The 18136-nt window shown below is 39.1% G+C and overlaps 2 protein-coding genes across 2 annotated transcripts; both read right to left on the minus strand.

Annotated features, from left to right (window-relative positions):
* Positions 1 to 2016: 2016 nt before the first annotated feature.
* On the minus strand, positions 2017 to 9835 carry dhx35 (DEAH-box helicase 35). The gene is made up of 21 exons (XM_026154704.2): positions 9683 to 9835; positions 9158 to 9285; positions 8954 to 9046; positions 8541 to 8618; positions 8290 to 8394; positions 7826 to 7887; positions 7516 to 7585; positions 7327 to 7386; positions 6687 to 6799; positions 6475 to 6571; positions 6193 to 6351; positions 5743 to 5953; positions 5478 to 5602; positions 5188 to 5242; positions 4834 to 5024; positions 4645 to 4722; positions 4406 to 4535; positions 4189 to 4270; positions 3984 to 4055; positions 3720 to 3831; positions 2017 to 2698 (listed from the first exon to the last, which is right to left on the minus strand). The coding sequence occupies exons 1-21, from the start codon at positions 9720 to 9722 to the stop codon at positions 2660 to 2662; spliced, it is 2100 nt and encodes a 699-aa protein (XP_026010489.1). The 5' UTR covers positions 9723 to 9835; the 3' UTR covers positions 2017 to 2659.
* Positions 9836 to 11262: 1427 nt separating this feature from the next.
* Positions 11263 to 17708, minus strand: rab5if (RAB5 interacting factor). The gene is made up of 4 exons (XM_026153666.2): positions 17398 to 17708; positions 16222 to 16325; positions 15972 to 16101; positions 11263 to 12711 (listed from the first exon to the last, which is right to left on the minus strand). Exons 1-4 carry the CDS (start codon positions 17503 to 17505, stop codon positions 12670 to 12672), a joined length of 384 nt encoding a protein of 127 aa, XP_026009451.1. The 5' UTR covers positions 17506 to 17708; the 3' UTR covers positions 11263 to 12669.
* Positions 17709 to 18136: the final 428 nt, after the last annotated feature.

The following is an 18136-nucleotide window of genomic DNA, read 5'->3' on the forward strand; positions in this document are numbered from 1 at the left end:
ATTCAGCTAGCCTTTGTATGCGAGACCTGGCTACCTTAAACCCATATCCCTCTTGTTCCAAGTAGCTTTCAAAAGACATACAATTATTGGTCTTAGAAGTTTGTTCTTCAAATAATTCACATTATTTGAACCCCTGGACCTTTCCACCCTCACTAGGAACTCCAAAGAGTTTTGTTATTTTTGTTTGATTGGTTTGTTGTTTGTGTGTATTGTAAAATTTTGTATGCAACACATATATCAAAAAATAAGGTTGCGACATGCTGTTTGGATTGTTTTGTAGTATCTAGTAACATGTGGCCCAAAGAGCATTTGCTGCACACTCCTAGAAGTTGGAGGAAAGCTTAAAGAAAAAAAGAGCATTTAAAAAATAAATAAATAAACCAAACAGAAAAGTCTCAGTTAAACAAAACTTACATCTGTGCCAAATGCGCTTAAATATACTCATGCAGTGTCTACATTTCCGATTGTGTACACAGATTACTGCAGCTAGGGCCCAGGCGCTCATCAGACCGCACCTCCAAATGATCCACAAAGCAAGTTGTCACAGCAAAAGCAGCCGCTTACAGCACACGCACGTACCACAAGCGGAACAAATACACATACAGACACTGATAAATGCCTCTGCACTTACTGATGAGCTTCTGAATAATTGTGCCTGGGCGGCACTGTTTGCGGTGCAATGGTGACACCCCCCGGCGGACACATGTACTGCAAGAACACCAGTTAACCTTCTAAAGCCTGAAACATTAAATAATTTATAAAATTCAAATTTTCTGAAAATAGTATTTATTGAAACTTCTGTTGAAATTTAAAAGTCTATATAAAGACATTAATTTACATATATGCTACATCAGGCTATTTTGGGGGTAATTTATTCCTTATAAATTTAATGTGACATTTATTTTGGTTTTTCGGGAAGGGACAAAAAAAATAAAAAAAACCCAATATGCTGATGATGTAAAAGTCTCAAAAAAAATTATATATCAAATATAATGCACTTGGCTTTAAAGAGTTAAGTGAGCACAGCAAATGACACTCAGCACTTTAGTGTATGACAGTAAGGCTTTATTTGATGATGGGAGGAAGAGATGGCAGGTGGCAGGTTGTATCTCAGAGGTAAGCTGTTACACGGGTCTACAGATTACTGCTTTGGCTGCATACATACTCAGTGTCTGCACAAAATAAGAGAGAACAAGTCACCTCAAATATTTTCATCTGCAACAAGTCTACGAGGTGATCTTAAATGTACAGGTCTACATCAGAGCACAACTTAGCATGCAGAGATACTTTTAATCGTAGTCATCTAATTTGAATTTGTTTGCCTACCTACTGTTTGGTGTTTTGTTTGCATCTACAGTTATAACCTAAAAAAAGAAGAAGAAAAAACAGGCATGTAGATGTAAAATTTGGTGGCAGGAGTAACTGTACTGGTTTGATGCCAGCAGAGTATAATATCAAAACCTTTATTATACAGCTCACTGAAGCTTTCAGGGCCAAACACCTCTGAAGGAAAACAAAAAGACAAACTCATGAATCCATACATGTGGAATGTAAAAACCCTTTTACTAAACAGCTGCTTAGACAATACTCATGGACACAAAAACAAACAAATGAACTTGTTAAAACCATGAAACCATAAGAAGAAGTCAGATGTTTGCTACAGTGTCTTTTGAGGCTTTGGATGCACTTTACGTCATCACAGGAACAAATGGCACTTCATTTGTTTTAGTTTCACAGCTTTTTGTTTACAATGTTTGGGTGTAATTTTCCCCCCCTTACATCTACAATTACATTTCAAAATGAAATGCAAAACACACTGTCAAAATAAACTGGCACAAAGTGGTGACAAGGCCACTATGTCTGAGCTATACTGTAGTCGAGCGGTAAGAGTGTAAAACGAGGATCCAAAAGTAATGCTATCCCTTCACAGTATCATTATTGGAGGATCTCAGGTTGACTGAACAAAATCATGAGTTTTGGTATGCTGTAGATGTGTTGGAAATATATACCACTACATTCTGTATGAAGGAAAAGAAATTTATAAGACATCAAAATTAAATCTGAGGTTAAGTAAACTAATTTAAACATAAAAGGCACCCAGTTTGTGGGGAAAGCAAAATAACTACAAACAAACAAAAACCATGCTCTTAAAGGACACGCCCTCACAGACCAGGGTCTATCATCCATCGGCAACAGGAAACAAAATATAGCACTTTTAAAAAAAAATGCAGCCTGGGACCAGGTGTGGACAGGCCTGTGGCACCGAAGCCCTTCCCTGGACCTGAGCCTGCTATGATTATATATATATACACACACATATATATGAATGAACTACATGACCGTCCCAGAATGGACACTGGGTCAGGCACAGCCTAGACTCATTTCACATTCATTAGCATTTACTCTCATAGACTGAATATACACTACAGCACAGCCAAAACCGAGACACACTCAAATGGAGCAAGTTTAAATGTTTACATCAACATTTAAATTATACCGCTGAATCCCAGTGTAGCATGGCCACATAGTGTAGATGGGGTTGTGCAGGTGGACAATAAATATACATATATATATTACATCTTTATATACAGTGAAATGGAGAAGGGGCACAGTGGTAAATTATTCTTCCTCTTTTATTGTGGTGAAGTGATGAGGAGATTTAGAGGACCCTGGATCTCTTGCTGGCCAGCGAGCCATGCTAAAAGACACAAAAAAATAAAAATAATAATAATAATAATAATAATAATAAAACAAAATCAAAAAAATACAGAAGCTGTGAGCTTGTTCACAGACTGTCTCCATACAACCCCAAATAAGTTGTTAAACTATGTAAAATGTAAATAAAAACAAAATGCAGTGATTTTCACATCTTTCTTCAAATCAGATGGAACGTAGAAATAAAAATAAAAAGTTTTTTTTCTTAAGAAAAAAAAAAGGGTTGTTTTGAATGTCATAGCACCAACATGTCTGAGAAAAGTTAGAAAGAGCCCACATTTACCACTGCGTGGCATCCCCGCTGCTTTTAACAGTATGTAACCATCTATGAGCTGAGGAGACCAGCTGATGGACTTTGGATGGATTGTTGAGTAATATGATTGTCATAGGGGAGTCATATGATTGTTGGGTTGTAGGATCTATCTTACAATATAAACTGCCTGTTGTTGTGATTTGGCGCTGTACAAATAACATTGAATAGAACTGAATTGAATAGAAGTCACTTAGATGAGAGACTAACTGTTTCTCCCACTGAAAATGCTACGTCAAGATTAACAGTTGTGTTCTACAGAATCGTTTGTTCTATGGATGATGATGAATCAAATTATTTGCAATTTTATGTTGAAGACCATTATTCTGAAACTCTACAATCTGTAGGCGCAGTCCCAGTTCACTTAATTACTTGCAAAATATTCCACCAGCCATTTCTTTTCAATACCCCCTTACTTTTCCAGCTTTTTGTTACGCCATCCCAGTTTTTTGAGACACGTTACTGCCAACAAATTCAAAATGAGCCACTGTTTAAACATTTGATACTTCCTATGTTCTCTTGTGAATAAAATATGGGTTTGCGAGATTTGCGCATCATTTTTATTTACATTTTTACACAGCATCGCAACTCTTTTGGAACTGAGATTAAAAACAAAACACAACAATTATTGCACAATATATATTTGAGATTAATAACAAATAATAAGCTGGTCAGCTTTAATTGTTTGACATACCTTGGCTTGCTTGTAAAAGTGAGGGGCCAACTCAACCAGCCAAGACGACTCAACAGCAGTCACGTCACGCATGTAGTATTTTGATGTCTGCACCACTTCATTGAAGACAACCCTGAAAGAATGCAACACAGAAATGTTTACAGCATGTTTCTCTCAAACATGTCCAAATAAAAGATGCTTTTAGAAACAGTTAGGCATTTCAGTTCTCTGCAAAGCCTTAAGATCATTACTGACACTTCAGCAGCTCAAAGAATGAACACTGACCACTTTGGAGGTTTCTCTCCGTACAGCACAGAGTTTGGGTGGATGTGAAGCTCACGATCGTCTCGTAAAGTCCTGGCAAAGGAAAAAGAATGACGGAGTGCACCAAGTGGTTTTTGTAAAAAACAAAACAAAACATGAAAACTGTTAAAACCCCTCAGGTGGGAAAACTGAGACATCTAATAAAGTGACAGACGTTTGTCCTTACCGGTAGGAACCAGAATGGTGAATGCGAGCTGCATTAGCAAAAAATCCAGAGACAATGCACTTCAAGATCACATCTGGATCACCTGTGCGAGACACACATCAAGAAGATTACGGTGAAACAGCTTAAAAACAGGAGACTTCGTGCCTAACAAGTCAGAATGTGTCTTGGACTGAATGTGTGTACTCGGCTGGTACAAGCCCAGAAAGAAAACGCATACCTTCACTGGATGTTCGCGGCACTTTAAACTTGTTCATGAGGCGCCGGAGCTGCTCTCGTACAGTCACAGCTCGCAGCAGACCCTTGTAGTTGAGAAAATGCTCCTGACACCACTGGGAGCTCTTCTGGTGCTGCCGGAAAGAAGTAAAAACACAAGGTCAGAGTTGACTTTACTCCAGGCTTTGGCAAAGTTCGTGGTCACAGTCTGAGGAATGTGCATACGTGCGCTCACAACTATACCTTAATGAATGCTTCATACACATTCAGCATGGTGAGGTGGTCTCCTTCTGCGACTGCAAACTTCCTGTGCTCGCGGGCCTGCAGGCAGAGATAACAAAAATAAATAAATAAATAGGATAATTATTTTGCTGACTTAGCATTTCTGCTAAAAATACAACATGCTCCGTCTGAGGGCCGGTTTCCACTTACAGCAGCTTTCTTCTGATTGGGTGGCACGACAAATATATTCTGAATCTGCATCATTGCTGCTATGGTAACAATCTCTTTGGAGCACCCAAAGTTTCCCGACTCTAGGAGCATCTTAGCAAACATGGGGCTGAGGGGAAACTCTGCCATCCGCACACCCATGGGATCAGTCAAACGGCCGTAATGATCCAAACCTGCCAAGAGACACAAAATTAGCGACGAGTCTGCATTTTGCATGAGGACATTTTACCTCGAAGAAGCTTGTGAGTGCAGGATTTTGAAAGCTAGTCCTATAGTTGAAGGACAAACTTTGCTTTTCCACTATTTCACATAATTTTTAAGGACCTTGTTTCTTACCTCCCAGAGCGTAGAGAAGCTCCAGTGCCTGAACCATAGTCTGAGCTGGAGGAGGCTAATAAATCATAATAAAAATAAAGGCAATTTTAAGCACAATATTTACTCTAAACGACACAATGGAGTGGTAATTAGCACTCTTAGGAGGCCATGACATCTTTAAAAACACAAACTGCATTCATTTTATAGTTGCTATGCACATTTCTCTTTCTAATAAAAATATAAACTACGATTCCTTTCACAGTGGCTGAACACATCACAGCTACTCTGTGGATTCAAAGCGAGCCACTCACAGAGAGAAAGCTGAACCGCAGCACGTTGTCAATGCCCAACGCTTTGAGCTGCAGGATGACAGGGGCCAAATTGGAGCGCTGCATCTCTGGCACAGTGGAAGCCGGCAGTTTCTCAAAGTCCTCCTCTGACAAAGGAACAGCAGCGATAAAGTGGACAGGGAGACATGCAGACAAGAAAAGACAGGGAAAGGGAGTTATAATGAACAAAAATGTAAATAAAAATATGTTCATTGCGTGTATCATATGGCTGGAGGTTCACACATACCCGTGTACAGTCGAAAGCATTTCCCAGGTCGGTTGCGTCCAGCTCTCCCCGCCCTCTGACTGGCTGAAGCCTTGGAGATGGGCGTGACCACCAGCGATTCAATGGCAGTGCAAGGATTATAGGCTCGCAGCTTCACAAACGCACAGTCAATGACAAATACAATTCCATTTATAGTGATGGAGGTCTCAGCTATATTAGTGGCCACCACAACCTGGAAGAAAAATTAAATGATATTGTGTTAATAAAGGTTTATTTGCTTGTGCTGGCTCATACGTCACCAGTCTGTACCATTTCTATCATTACAAGAAATTCATCATAACAGTAAAAGATTGTTAATATATGCCAAAAATGGCAGTTATTTCATCCATTAACTAAAAATGTTGATATGATTATCCAGCCTGACTTGCATCTTGGATTGTCCATATAAACACACAAAAACAAGATTTTTACCTTGCGAACAGAAGAGGGCACCCGCTCAAAGACCTTCATCTGATCGGCGTAAGGAAGACCAGAATACATGGGCAAAATTCTCAGGTGCTTCTTCATGCCGTACCGTGACAGAGTCCTGGCCTGATCCTGCAGCAGGGACACCACCTTCTCCACCTCCTCCTAAGGTGAAAAAGAAAACAATCGAAACCATTAAGAAACCTGGTATATGGGATGATTTGGTTTTTACTGTTTTCACACTGATGTCGAATAAAAGCTAGGTCAGTAAATGATATGGCTGCTAACCTGCCCAGTGAGAAAAGCCAGGACATCTCCATCATCCTCAGTCTCGTGAATCTTGAGCACAGTCTCCACCGTAGCTTTCACATAATCTGGGACAGGACTGAAAGCAAACCAAACATACCTCAGGAAAAACAACAACAACAACAACAACAACAAAAAGGAATATGCAAAAATAACAGACTATTTGCTCAGTTTGGATTCTGTGTGTTGCCTACCTGACGGTGTAGAAGATATCCACCGGGTAAGAGCGTCCCTCTACTGTCAGAATTCCACAGGTGTCTTTGCTCGGATCGCCGGACTCATTCAGGTTGAAGAAGTCATGGAATTTCTTCACATAATATTCGTATTTCAATTAATAAAATGGACATTAATAAAGCATTTAACCACTAGTTGATTTGTTTCACGTTTGAATGGAGGCATTATAATTGCATTAACATTAAAGAAGCCAACTACACTGCTTCCACAGCTGGCAGGCTTGGCAAAGATTTAACACATTAAACATTTAAAACTGAATTTAATGTGTGATTCACTTTAACCAAACCAAAGAAACAGTTGGTGCCCTCACTCTGACATTTGAGAAAGTTCACAACTTCCAGCGCCGTTTAGCTGAAAAACATGGCACGTGTAGATAAAAGCCTTTTTAAACTGAACGTACAGAACACATCTGATATGACATTTCAGCTGACTCGGGTAATGCTTAGCACAATCGTGGCCTGATTGTGTCTTTCTATCATCAGGGTATCGCAGATGTCAGTACAACGTGATCTGACCTGACATCAGCTTTCCCTCTGTCGGTCTTTTGTTTATCTTTTCTGTCTAATCAAGCAAATCTGCTCATCTTAATGATTCAGTCACCTTGGCATCAAGAGTGGCAGAGGCCACAATCAGCCTCAGGTCTCGTCGCTTCTTCTGAATCTGCCGAAAAATCGGAGAGAAACGGATGAAAGTCAGAGGAATGAGCCACAACTTTCTCTCCTACTTAAACAGCTGTAAATTAATGAGTGACATTAACGTAAAATTTAGATTCGTTTCAGCGGGCATTACCTTCTTTAGCAGACCAATCGCTATGTCTGTATAGAGGGTCCTCTCATGCGCCTCGTCTAGCATCAACACACTTTGGGTGAGGGTACAATGGAGAACATTAGTTGCAAAAAAGTAAACATTAATTAATACTTTATAACAAAAACAACTTTACATGTAAGAGTTAGGATTTTTAGCAGATATCTCAGTGTGAAGATCACAGGCCAGCATCATGACAACTCTGTGTCCTGGTTTTGTACATGCGGCCTCCCTAGTAACGTATTTGCCATGCAGAGAAAAGGGACTGCTTAATGGCTCTATTGCAATCATGTACCTGTACTTTTTCAGAAGTGGATCAGACATCATCTCTCGCACCAGCATGCCATCTGTTAGAAACTGAAGCACACAGGTGCAGTTAAGCACTGAAGGACATTTACAGAGAGATTCAATGAAATTTCTGCCCATGGGTTACAAAGATCCAGTGATCACAGCCACACACTTTCCTGAAAACAAGGTTTCTTATCTTTAGATTATGAGATATTTTCCCCCAAATAATGACATATTAGTGTTAGGACTTCCCCCCAAATATCAGTATTGCTGAGGCTGATCCCCAATTAGCCTCTTAAAATATTGAGAAACATTCACAATTCACATCCGATGATAAGTCTGAGTTGTTTTTCTCAAATACGACCTCTAAAACATTTTTCCCCCCCCACACAAACAGAACTGGGCTTTCCTACAACCACACATGTAAAACGCTTATCGCTGAGGCCACAAACACAACTGACAAGCAAATACCTTGATCCTCGTAGCGTGGGGATCAGAACAGTCATCGAATCTAATAGTGTAGCCCACCTCATGGCCCAGCAGGGCCCCTCTCTCCTCTGCCACACGGTTAGCTACCTATCAGCAGGAAACAAAGAGGGGCGAAAATACAGAGTTTAAGGAATGTGTGTGACCTTCGGTGTGAGCTGAACTGCTGTGAAGGGAATGACATTGGCAAACAGCGAAGGAGCCGCGCAATAAGAGGAGATCAGTGGGGTTCTTACAGAGATAGCAGCCACACGTCGAGGCTGTGTCACTCCAATCACCTTCCCCTCCGCTGCCCAGCCAGCCTCCAGCAGGTACTGATGAAAATCACATGAAAAAAGAGAAGGTAGATCCAAAAAAGGAGGGAAGTACAAAGCATGAAAAGTGGACTGTGCATAAATTACATTCTAGCTGATGTGGTCCAAACACTTGCTTTCAAAAGAGGCTCCAAAAAGCACCAAAAAACAAGGTCATGTTAAACCGCTGTGGGAGTTAATCCACATGAAAAGGTGTGAGTCACTGCAGCATGACTTTGAAGGTACCCCACCACCCCCCCTTTTTTTTTCCTGACTGCTATCATAAATGCAAGAAAACGGTTTTTTGTCATTCATCTTTTATGCCATAAATGTTGCATGGAGTAAATCACACTAACCTGAGGTATCTGTGTCGTCTTCCCACATCCAGTCTCACCAACTATGATTACAGTCTGGAAGCTCTCAACCAAGTACAAGATGTTGTTTCTGTGCTGGAGGGGCAGCAGTAACGAGAAGCACTTAATGAACAATTAAACAACAAGCACAGGGGATCACAAAATAACCCTGTAACATTAGAGCAGGTGCAAAAGCGGTTTAAAAACCTTAAAAACGGGGAGTTTCTGTCGCTGCTTCTCTATGGAGAGTGCGGTGTGGGGGTTGAAGATGATGGGGGAGCCGGTGGTCTCTGAGTTCAGCTCCCGCTCCTCTGAGATCCCCGGTGCCTCAGAGCCTGAAGCAGAGCAGATGGTGAAGGAGGAGAAGATAAGATATTTTATTTAAACGCAGGCAGGCTGAGGAAAAAGGGACTTAGGAGGATTTGATTTGGTGCAATGAACATGTCATGGCAGAGCGATAAAAGAAAGGTTTCGGCGCACACAAACTCCATCATGTGTGTTATTGTACCCTGCTCCACAGTGCGTGTGTCTGTTTTCCTCTGGAAGGTTATAGTTTGATTCCGCGCAGTTAAACCGAGCTGATCTGCGCCGGCTGCAGAAATCACGCAGCTGCCGTGAACGCCGCTGCAGCCGCACCGAGACTCGCTGGTCGACGTTAGCAGCTCACGCTAACAAATACAAACCCAAACAAACCACCAACAAGCTAATCTATCCTCTTTTATTCCTACTTACCCGGCTTCCAAAATTTCATCGTGGAGAGGGGAGCCGCCATCTTGGCTTCTACGTCACATATCCCCCCCTTTGCATAGCCGGGGGATGACGTCACAAGCTCTGTTTCCTTCGTTTTTATGAACGATGTCAGCTCGTTCAAAAACAGGTGCAAGGGGAAGTTTACGTTGACTTTTCAAGCTGTTAATTACATACGTCATAAATACTACATTTCAATATATACGCACACTGGACATTTTATTAGGTACATCTCGGTAGCACCAATTTGGAGCCCTTTTGGCTTCTGACCCGCCTTCATGGCACGGGTTCAACAAGATGAACCCCCTAAACGGGAAGGGTTGTTTAAAAACTTTGTGCTTTTTATGCTGATGCCACCATTGTTAACTTGGAAATCTAGTGTCACTTTGTGTCATTGTGAAGTCATATAATATTGTATTGAGATATTGTTTTAAAAGCTCAAACAAAGAAAGTGCTCATGTAAAGTTCGGAGATGATCCAATAGAAACTAAAGTTTTTTCCTAGCCATATGATTGGAGCAGAACTGATGATGCAGACAGCATGTTAACACAGAATTCATGCAGCGTGTGATTTTGTGAAACTTTATGGTATCATTGTGACATCGTAGGGCGTGTGATATAAAGCTCAGTTGTTCAGTTTACTTTTTGAAATTTTTTAGCTTTAGTTTTTATTAGTTTCAGTGTTAGTTCTAGTCTTTTTATTTATTAATGTATGTCCGGGGTGGGGAACTCAAGGCCTCAAGGGCATATTTGCACCGCACAAGACACTAAATAATGTGAATTGCACAACACTGGTCATTATATTCTTCATTTCCAGTTAATACTTGTACAGCTGCTGTTATTGTGTATATATATATTTATATTTCTTCATACATTCTTATATAGTTCTATACTGTGTACTGTGTATTTTGTTGTGCAGTTATTTTATTTTTTAACTTTAATTTATATATTTTATCTTATTCCTTCCTAGTTAAATTTACCCTTTTTAACTTTCATATTTATTTCCTATCTTATTCATAGCCTTTTCTTTTTAGGTCACGAGCAGTTGTCTAAGAAATTCACTGCATATCGTACTGTGTATGACTGTGTACATGACAAATAAAATTTGAATTTGAAATCAACACTGTGGCATAGCAACATTTGCACTGTCTGGGAATGATCAAGGAAAAGCTGCTGGTGACCTTTTACCACTCCACAATAGACCGTGTGTTAACATGGTGCCTCACAGTGTGAGATGCTGACTGCTCAGTAGCTCTACAGAAGGTCACCCCCAGACCGGCCCAAAAATTAATAAATCAAAAAAAAAAATCACTGGCGGCCTCTTTAACATTAAACACACGCTACCGTTACACAGAGCCCAAACATTGTAAAAGACTGCTCCCACCCTGCCTACCTGCTGTTCGACCTGCAGACACCGCAGGTAAATAAAAATTTGTGGCCATTACCTCTCGCAACTATACATACAAAACAGTCACAGTAAACACTCACAAATATTCTTCCAATGACAGTTTCAGTTTTCATTCAATCACTTTTTAAATTTAGATTCAATAAACAAGAGACCACCTCTTTGAAAATGGAGGCCAAATAAAGCCCATGTTTAATGATTCCCAAAATTTTGATCAGAAAATACAAACCTTTCAAACACCAGCTGCATATCTAATATAACAGTACCATTGCATTAACTTTGCATGAACTGCTTTTTTTTTTTTTTGAAGTTCTTCATGATAAAATACTGAAAAATGTTTAATCAAACAAGGCATAAATACAAATAAATCTGCATAATACAAGCTGGATTTAAGAAAGGGGACAATGCAGACATTTTACAGACAAGTTTAAATTAATTTCAACACAAGAACTAAGACTTTCTCATACGTAGCTTCCAGATCAAAGACATTAAATTAAAATAATTCTAACAGATCAGGTTTGACTTAAATCTGTTAATTGCATATGACCACAACATGCAAGTTTCCTCACTTTTTCCACTGAGGAACATGTATGGAGAGATAAATTTGATAGTTATCTGTTCCTGCAGCACATTGACACTAATGACACTGAGATAGGATATTAGCCAATACACGCTCTTACAACCAGCATTTATTTCAATATTAAAAGTTAGACTCCAGCTACAATTTTCACATTCGTTAAATTTGACAGCAGATCTTTAGAAATACTAAGAAATTGAAGGTTTATATCCACTTGAGGGGGGGGGATGGAGTTCTATTTCACAAGAAAACATAACTCCAGCCTTCAAAATACAGACATACATATACTGTAGCTGGTAACCATAACAGTAAGCTGTAATATGCTGTACTTTAAGGCAGCTAAGATCTTAAAAAAAAAAAAGAAAGAGACAAATATACATAAGGTAGATTGGGGGATTAACAGTGAAGCCACAGATTGAATCTTTTACTAGTACTTCTGTTCATCCGGTATGGTGGATTTTTGTCCCTGAAATAAAAGGAGACATTTAACATTCAACCGTGGACTGATTGAACCCTCTCGACTAAATGATGACACGCTGTTTTTACTGTCCTGCACCTGTCACCTGACTGGCCAGCCCGTGAGCAATAACCCACGAGAACAGTGGCCATGCTCGCTATTCGTTTCCGCTTCACCCCGAAATCGATGTTCATGTCGCTCATCAAGCTACTGTTTATAAAAATTTATACCGATTCAACCAAATGGTTTCCTGTGCCTTTAGTGTTTTAACAGACAAGTGTTGAAGGAAATGAATGAATCAAATATGCCTTCAATAGAAACTCAAAAAAAAAAAAAAAAAAAAGACAGTATTTGAACATTTTCATTGCGGTGTTCTTCCTGGATCTTCCAAAGACAATTCCCATGATGCACTGCACACTGAGAAGCCATACTTTATGTAGTAGCACTGATAATCCCATACCACTGAGTTCTTGTATCTTGACAATTTACTTTAGCAGAAATGTTCAATGTTTTTAGTGTCTTACAGATTCCTCCTCAGTCAAAATGTAGAGCTGTGTAAAAGATTATCCACACCACCTGATCAAGAGAGAGAGAAAAAGATGTGATTACACTGACAATCAAAGCGTGGGCCTCAGACCTGACAAATTTCAAACTGAGCTGAAGAAAACCATCAGATAGCCTTAAAAACACTGATGTAATACAGAACTTTTGGTACCTTCACACTGTATCATATTCATCTCTCACAAGAACATGTATTTATGTTGTAAGGTAGACCCTACAATAATACATACAGAGAAAAACCCAGCAATCACATGACCCCCTATGAGCAAGCACTTTGGCAACAAACCAAAATTTTCTGGTAATGGTTCTCAGCACATATTCTCTCTTTTTTTCCAAAACAAACTTCCTGCTGGGCTGTGAAGCTTAATACACAGAATTAAAACATAACCATCACAAATTTGGATTGAATTTTAACAGAAACTTGCTATTTGTAAACACGTTTGGATTTACTGCATATCTGGGGGAATATCACAATGAAGTTGGATGAGAATCTTTGTTTCCATATTGAAACTATTATATTTGTGATGCAGTCACCTGATTTGGACCATTTGAAAGAATGTCATGTGCTTAGCATATGAGAAACTATAAATAGCACATCATTGCCCTGCCTGCAAAACTGTGGTTTCTACACACACGTATGAATCTGCTGTCAGATGTTGGACAGGCAAATATTTTAGAGAATTCAAACAACCATCAACATCAAGCTACACTCCTGAGTGTCTGTACTCAGAGCCACAGTGCCAGATATTTAATCTAAAAAGGACCTAGTTCAATTTGTTTGTTTGTTTGGGGTTTTTGCTCTTCAAAAACAGAAAAAACATCTACAAAACCACCTTAACTACATCTCACAATGCATTTAGAGAAAAAAAAAAACAACAAAAAAACCCATTCCTATTAAGGAGCACATATTTCCCTGGATTTTCTTCCTTGGCATTTGGAAGGTTTTTGTTTGTTTGTTTTTATTTGATCAACTAACATGTCAGAGAGTAGGGTGAAAATTAATATCAAATACTATAAGAAGAAAACAATTAAAAAGCTTTAGACAAAGAGCTGAAATTTGATGGATCACCAAAATCTGTAAATGAAATAAAAACTCAGGGGAGGGGGGGGGAAAAGGGGGAGGAAAAAAAGAGAATATGGAGGTTTAAGGTGACGGTGTTTTTGGTAGTAGCAGTTTAACATCTGGTCCTCATCTAAAAATCAACCAACTGTAAACTTTTAAAGTTTCACTGCATTTCACTCAGAGGTTTCCTTTCTCCTGGGCAGTCTAGAATTGAAAAAGTACTTCTGTGTGTTCATCTGTGTTTGAGAAGCAATAAACTAAAAAGAATTTAACATAATTATGTGTAGTAGCAAAAATCCACCCTACAGGCCTGTGGAAAAAGCCTGTCGCCTTCCTCGTGTATAAAAACACACATGTTCATTTATGATGTTTTAAATTAGAATAAATATAACAAAATATTATTTTTATTAGGGCTGCTCGATTATGGCAAAAATGATAATCACGATTATTTTCACTGAAATTGAGATCACGATTATTTGACGATATTTATTTAACCCTTTAAGACCTACTATAGAACCAAGTCCACCAGAGCTTATATTATTTTTTTACATGTTGTAGTGCCATTTGTGGGAGCATTTCAAGTTGCTATACATCAATACAACTGTTATAGCCCATATTTTAATAATATGTATGCATTAAGTCCATAGTAATTACATAAATTGCAAAAAAGTGCAATAAACTACAAAAAAAATTGAAAATCGTTTTTGTTTTGTTTACATATATTTCTACTTGGAGAAGTTTAAGAGGTTTATCCCTCAAAACTTTAAATACAATAAAGTTGCAAAAAATAGTTTCCCACCACAGGAAATTTATTTTGAGTGTCTTCATAGTTTTATTTTGGAGATACAGCAATTTTTATATACTGCAGGAAAAACAAAAAACAATCCTATGATGCAGATTTGCAAAGAAAACAGCATGTGCATCATTTCACTGTGGGAAGTGTTACGAACAGCTGATCGGAACGGCAAAACGTGTTTCTGGAATATTATGTTTTTGTTCCTGCAAGCGCTTTTTATGCAATTTTTGCAAAGCTATATGTGGAACGAAACCGTGACCGAGGACAAGCTGATGGCATCAGATGTAAGTACAACTCCTCCGGTTTCATGTGCAAAACAAATTATTGCGCTAGCTTACACGGTTCAGGTTCTACAGGGATTTAACAATAGTTACGCAAAACGGAGCGTGCTGCTCTGACCGGCTTTAAAGGGTTAACAATAACTTTAAAAAAAATAATATAAAATAGTGTGCAACACCACTGAAGTTTTTTTTTTTTTTTAAACTCTCTTTTCAACCAACGGCAGTCACTCTCCAAATAACTTCTGCTTAGCTTTCTGAGCTTCCCTCGGGTCCTCTTAATCAGCGGTCTCCACCCTTTTTTGCGCCACGGACCGGTTTATGCCCGACAATATTTTCACGGACCGGCCTTTAAGGTGTCGCGGATAAATGAGGGAGGGGCTAATAATCGGCTCAGTCATTTTTAATGATCGTTGAAAGCCCAGATCGTAATCGTGATTAAAATTCAATTAATTGAGCAGCCCTAATTTTTATTATATTTATCATATCACTGTTTATAGCAAGATGACAAAGAACATCAAACTATTCACTAATGAATACATATTTATTGCTCGTCTTTGCAAGCTACATATTAATCATATAAGATAAAGTCATTAACTGCAGGCACTGTTAGTGTAATTGCTTGATGAACACTTATTTACAATAATGCATTTCAACAAATTCCAGCGACACCAAAGTGCCACTGCACTAAAGATTTAATCTTTCATCCTATTTGTAACAGTTTTGCATTTTAGTGTTACGTTCATTGGGAATGGAAGAAACACAAAAAAAATTTCAAAGATCAATAAAAACGGCACGAAAAGCCCAGACAGTGGATGCTTTTCATTGCTTTTAACACTCCGTTTCACTTCAGCTCTTTGTATGTTTGAATTTCATGAATTTCTGTGGCTGGCTGACGGATCAACAGCAGCACATACTTTGTACACTGCCTCCACTGACACAGCTCTCTAGAGGTAAATGGGCCATCCTTGAACTGCTAACATACTACAAATGTGCTACCCTTGCTTAACCCAATGTGACATCTAACATGAATTTACATGCATGTACACCAGGAACCAAAATAGCCTATTTTGAAAGTCTAAGAAGTTTTGTTATACTTCAACAGTTTATACATTTTGAAAGACATTACTAAACCCACCAGAAACAGGGCAAAAGATGTCATGAAGCCTTCTTTGGTGAGTTCCCACGTGCCCCCATACTCTTCCTCATCGATCTGCTGAAAGCTGCTGAAGTATACATACAGGACGCCAGCATTGATAATGCAGAATCTAAAAAGCGCACACAAACACACAAAGATGTTAGCTTTTCAGTGTTTCCTTTGGTACAACAGGATATGTAAAGGGTCAGTGAAAGATGTAAGGTTTAGACAAGCTGTACACAATACTTACATGGCTATTCCCAGAAACCCTTTTAGTGGTGCTACACCCCACATCACACCAAGGACAATTGCAATAATTTGTCGGAGCCAATAAATCACATCTAAGAACTCGTCCTGTGGAATAAAACAAACATTTTATTTAACAGGTCCTAAAACAGCAAAACAGCCCAAGACCATCACACCACCACCACCATGTTTGACTGTTGGTATGATGTTTATAAGAAATGCCCTGTCAGTTTTATGCCAGTTGTAACAGATTTTGTGGGGAAAAAGAAAAAAAAAATCAACTTTTGTCTAATCAGTTCAGAGAATATTTTCCCACAAGTCATGAAGATCATCACGATGCTTTTTGGCAGATGTGAGACAAGCCTTTGTGTTCTTTTTAATCAGCAGCTCTCCAATAGATGCAATTTTTGACCAGTCTTTTGTTGCGGAATCATGAACGTTGTGCTTAACTGAGGCAAGCGAGGCCAGAAGCTCTTTAGATGTTGTTCTGGGTTCTTTTGTGTCCACCTGGATGAGTCGACAAAGCACTCTTGGAATAGTTGTGTCCGGCACTCCTGGGAAAGCTCACCACTGGGCCACCACAGGTTCTCTCCATTTGTGGATAACGGCACTCACTGTGGTCCACTGGCATCCCGAAGCCTTATAAATGGCTTTGTAAACCTTTCCAGACTGTCAAGACTGACTGTCAGACTGTAGCCGGGGGGGGGGGATTATTTTTTCCACTTTAATAAATGAACTCATCTTTTAAAACCTGCATTTTGTATTTACTCGGGTTACCTTTGTCTATACAGCACTGTATGTTGACACACTCAGCTACATGTTCTGCATCCAGTACTGAGTATACCACTAAAATAAATACATTTTAGTGGTATAAATAAATTCTCTTATAGGGGCATGTCAGTGATATTATCGACCAACCAATATATCAGTCAGACTTTGAAAGGCTTACAATATTTATTAGGCAATGAAATTCGTTATGAATAACCACAAACAAGAGCAATATCTGAAAGTAGGGCTAAATCACCAAGACGATTAACTCTACTCCCTTTAGATCTGACAGCTAGCCCAGATTAATCCTTCGCAGCCATACCTCCATGACTGCCACATTACACGCTTTCACAACTTTGAGGCGACTAACAACAAGAGCACTAACATAACAAAAAAGGACAAACTGACTGACCTTCTCTTCCCAAACAGCGTTACTGTTGAAGGCTTTGCTCCATGTGGACTGCTTTACACCTCCATTCACTAGATGACTTTCTTCTTTCCGCTTTGAAATGCTCGTCATTCTTTGCGCTTTCTTTCAGCGACACACGTGGAAAAGTTACACTCCAAGCTCGGTGACACCTACAGGTAGATTTCACTATTCTTCTCCGACCGGAGGCAGAAAGTGCTGGGAAATATTTGAAGGTATTAAGAAAATCTACGCTTCGCTGAGCTGACAGGTTTCAGAAGCTAACCGTAAAAGGGAGTCTGAGCATGCGTAATATCGTTTGAACCCAGCCAGCGACGGCCAATCAGAGAGTGCGACGTTTCTGCGCCGCTATTCCTCAGAATCGCTATAAATTCCACAGCGACCTCTGATGGTGAAACTCAGAAACTGACACATATATTGGCATCTATTATATTTAGTCAGCTTCTCCATTTCTATTACAGTTAAATCTGCCATCTATATTGATAAGCTATCCAGAACTGTATATGTAATTATCTTATTATTACCTTTTGTTTATCCAAGTAAAAGTCTCACTGATTAGACGTTGGAGCACAAGAAGTATTAACTAACTTAAGCTATTATTCTGGGCTGATTCTTTCAACCATTTATTTATTATCTCCTTTGGTTTTTGAGATCTGGTTTTAGTGACTTGGTTTAGTCATTTTTATTTTCAAAGTAAATCAGAAAAGAAATCTAAATGGTAAAT

This window comes from Astatotilapia calliptera, chromosome 20 (genome assembly GCF_964374335.1).
Source record: "Astatotilapia calliptera chromosome 20, fAstCal68.1, whole genome shotgun sequence".
NCBI lineage: Eukaryota > Metazoa > Chordata > Actinopteri > Cichliformes > Cichlidae > Astatotilapia > Astatotilapia calliptera.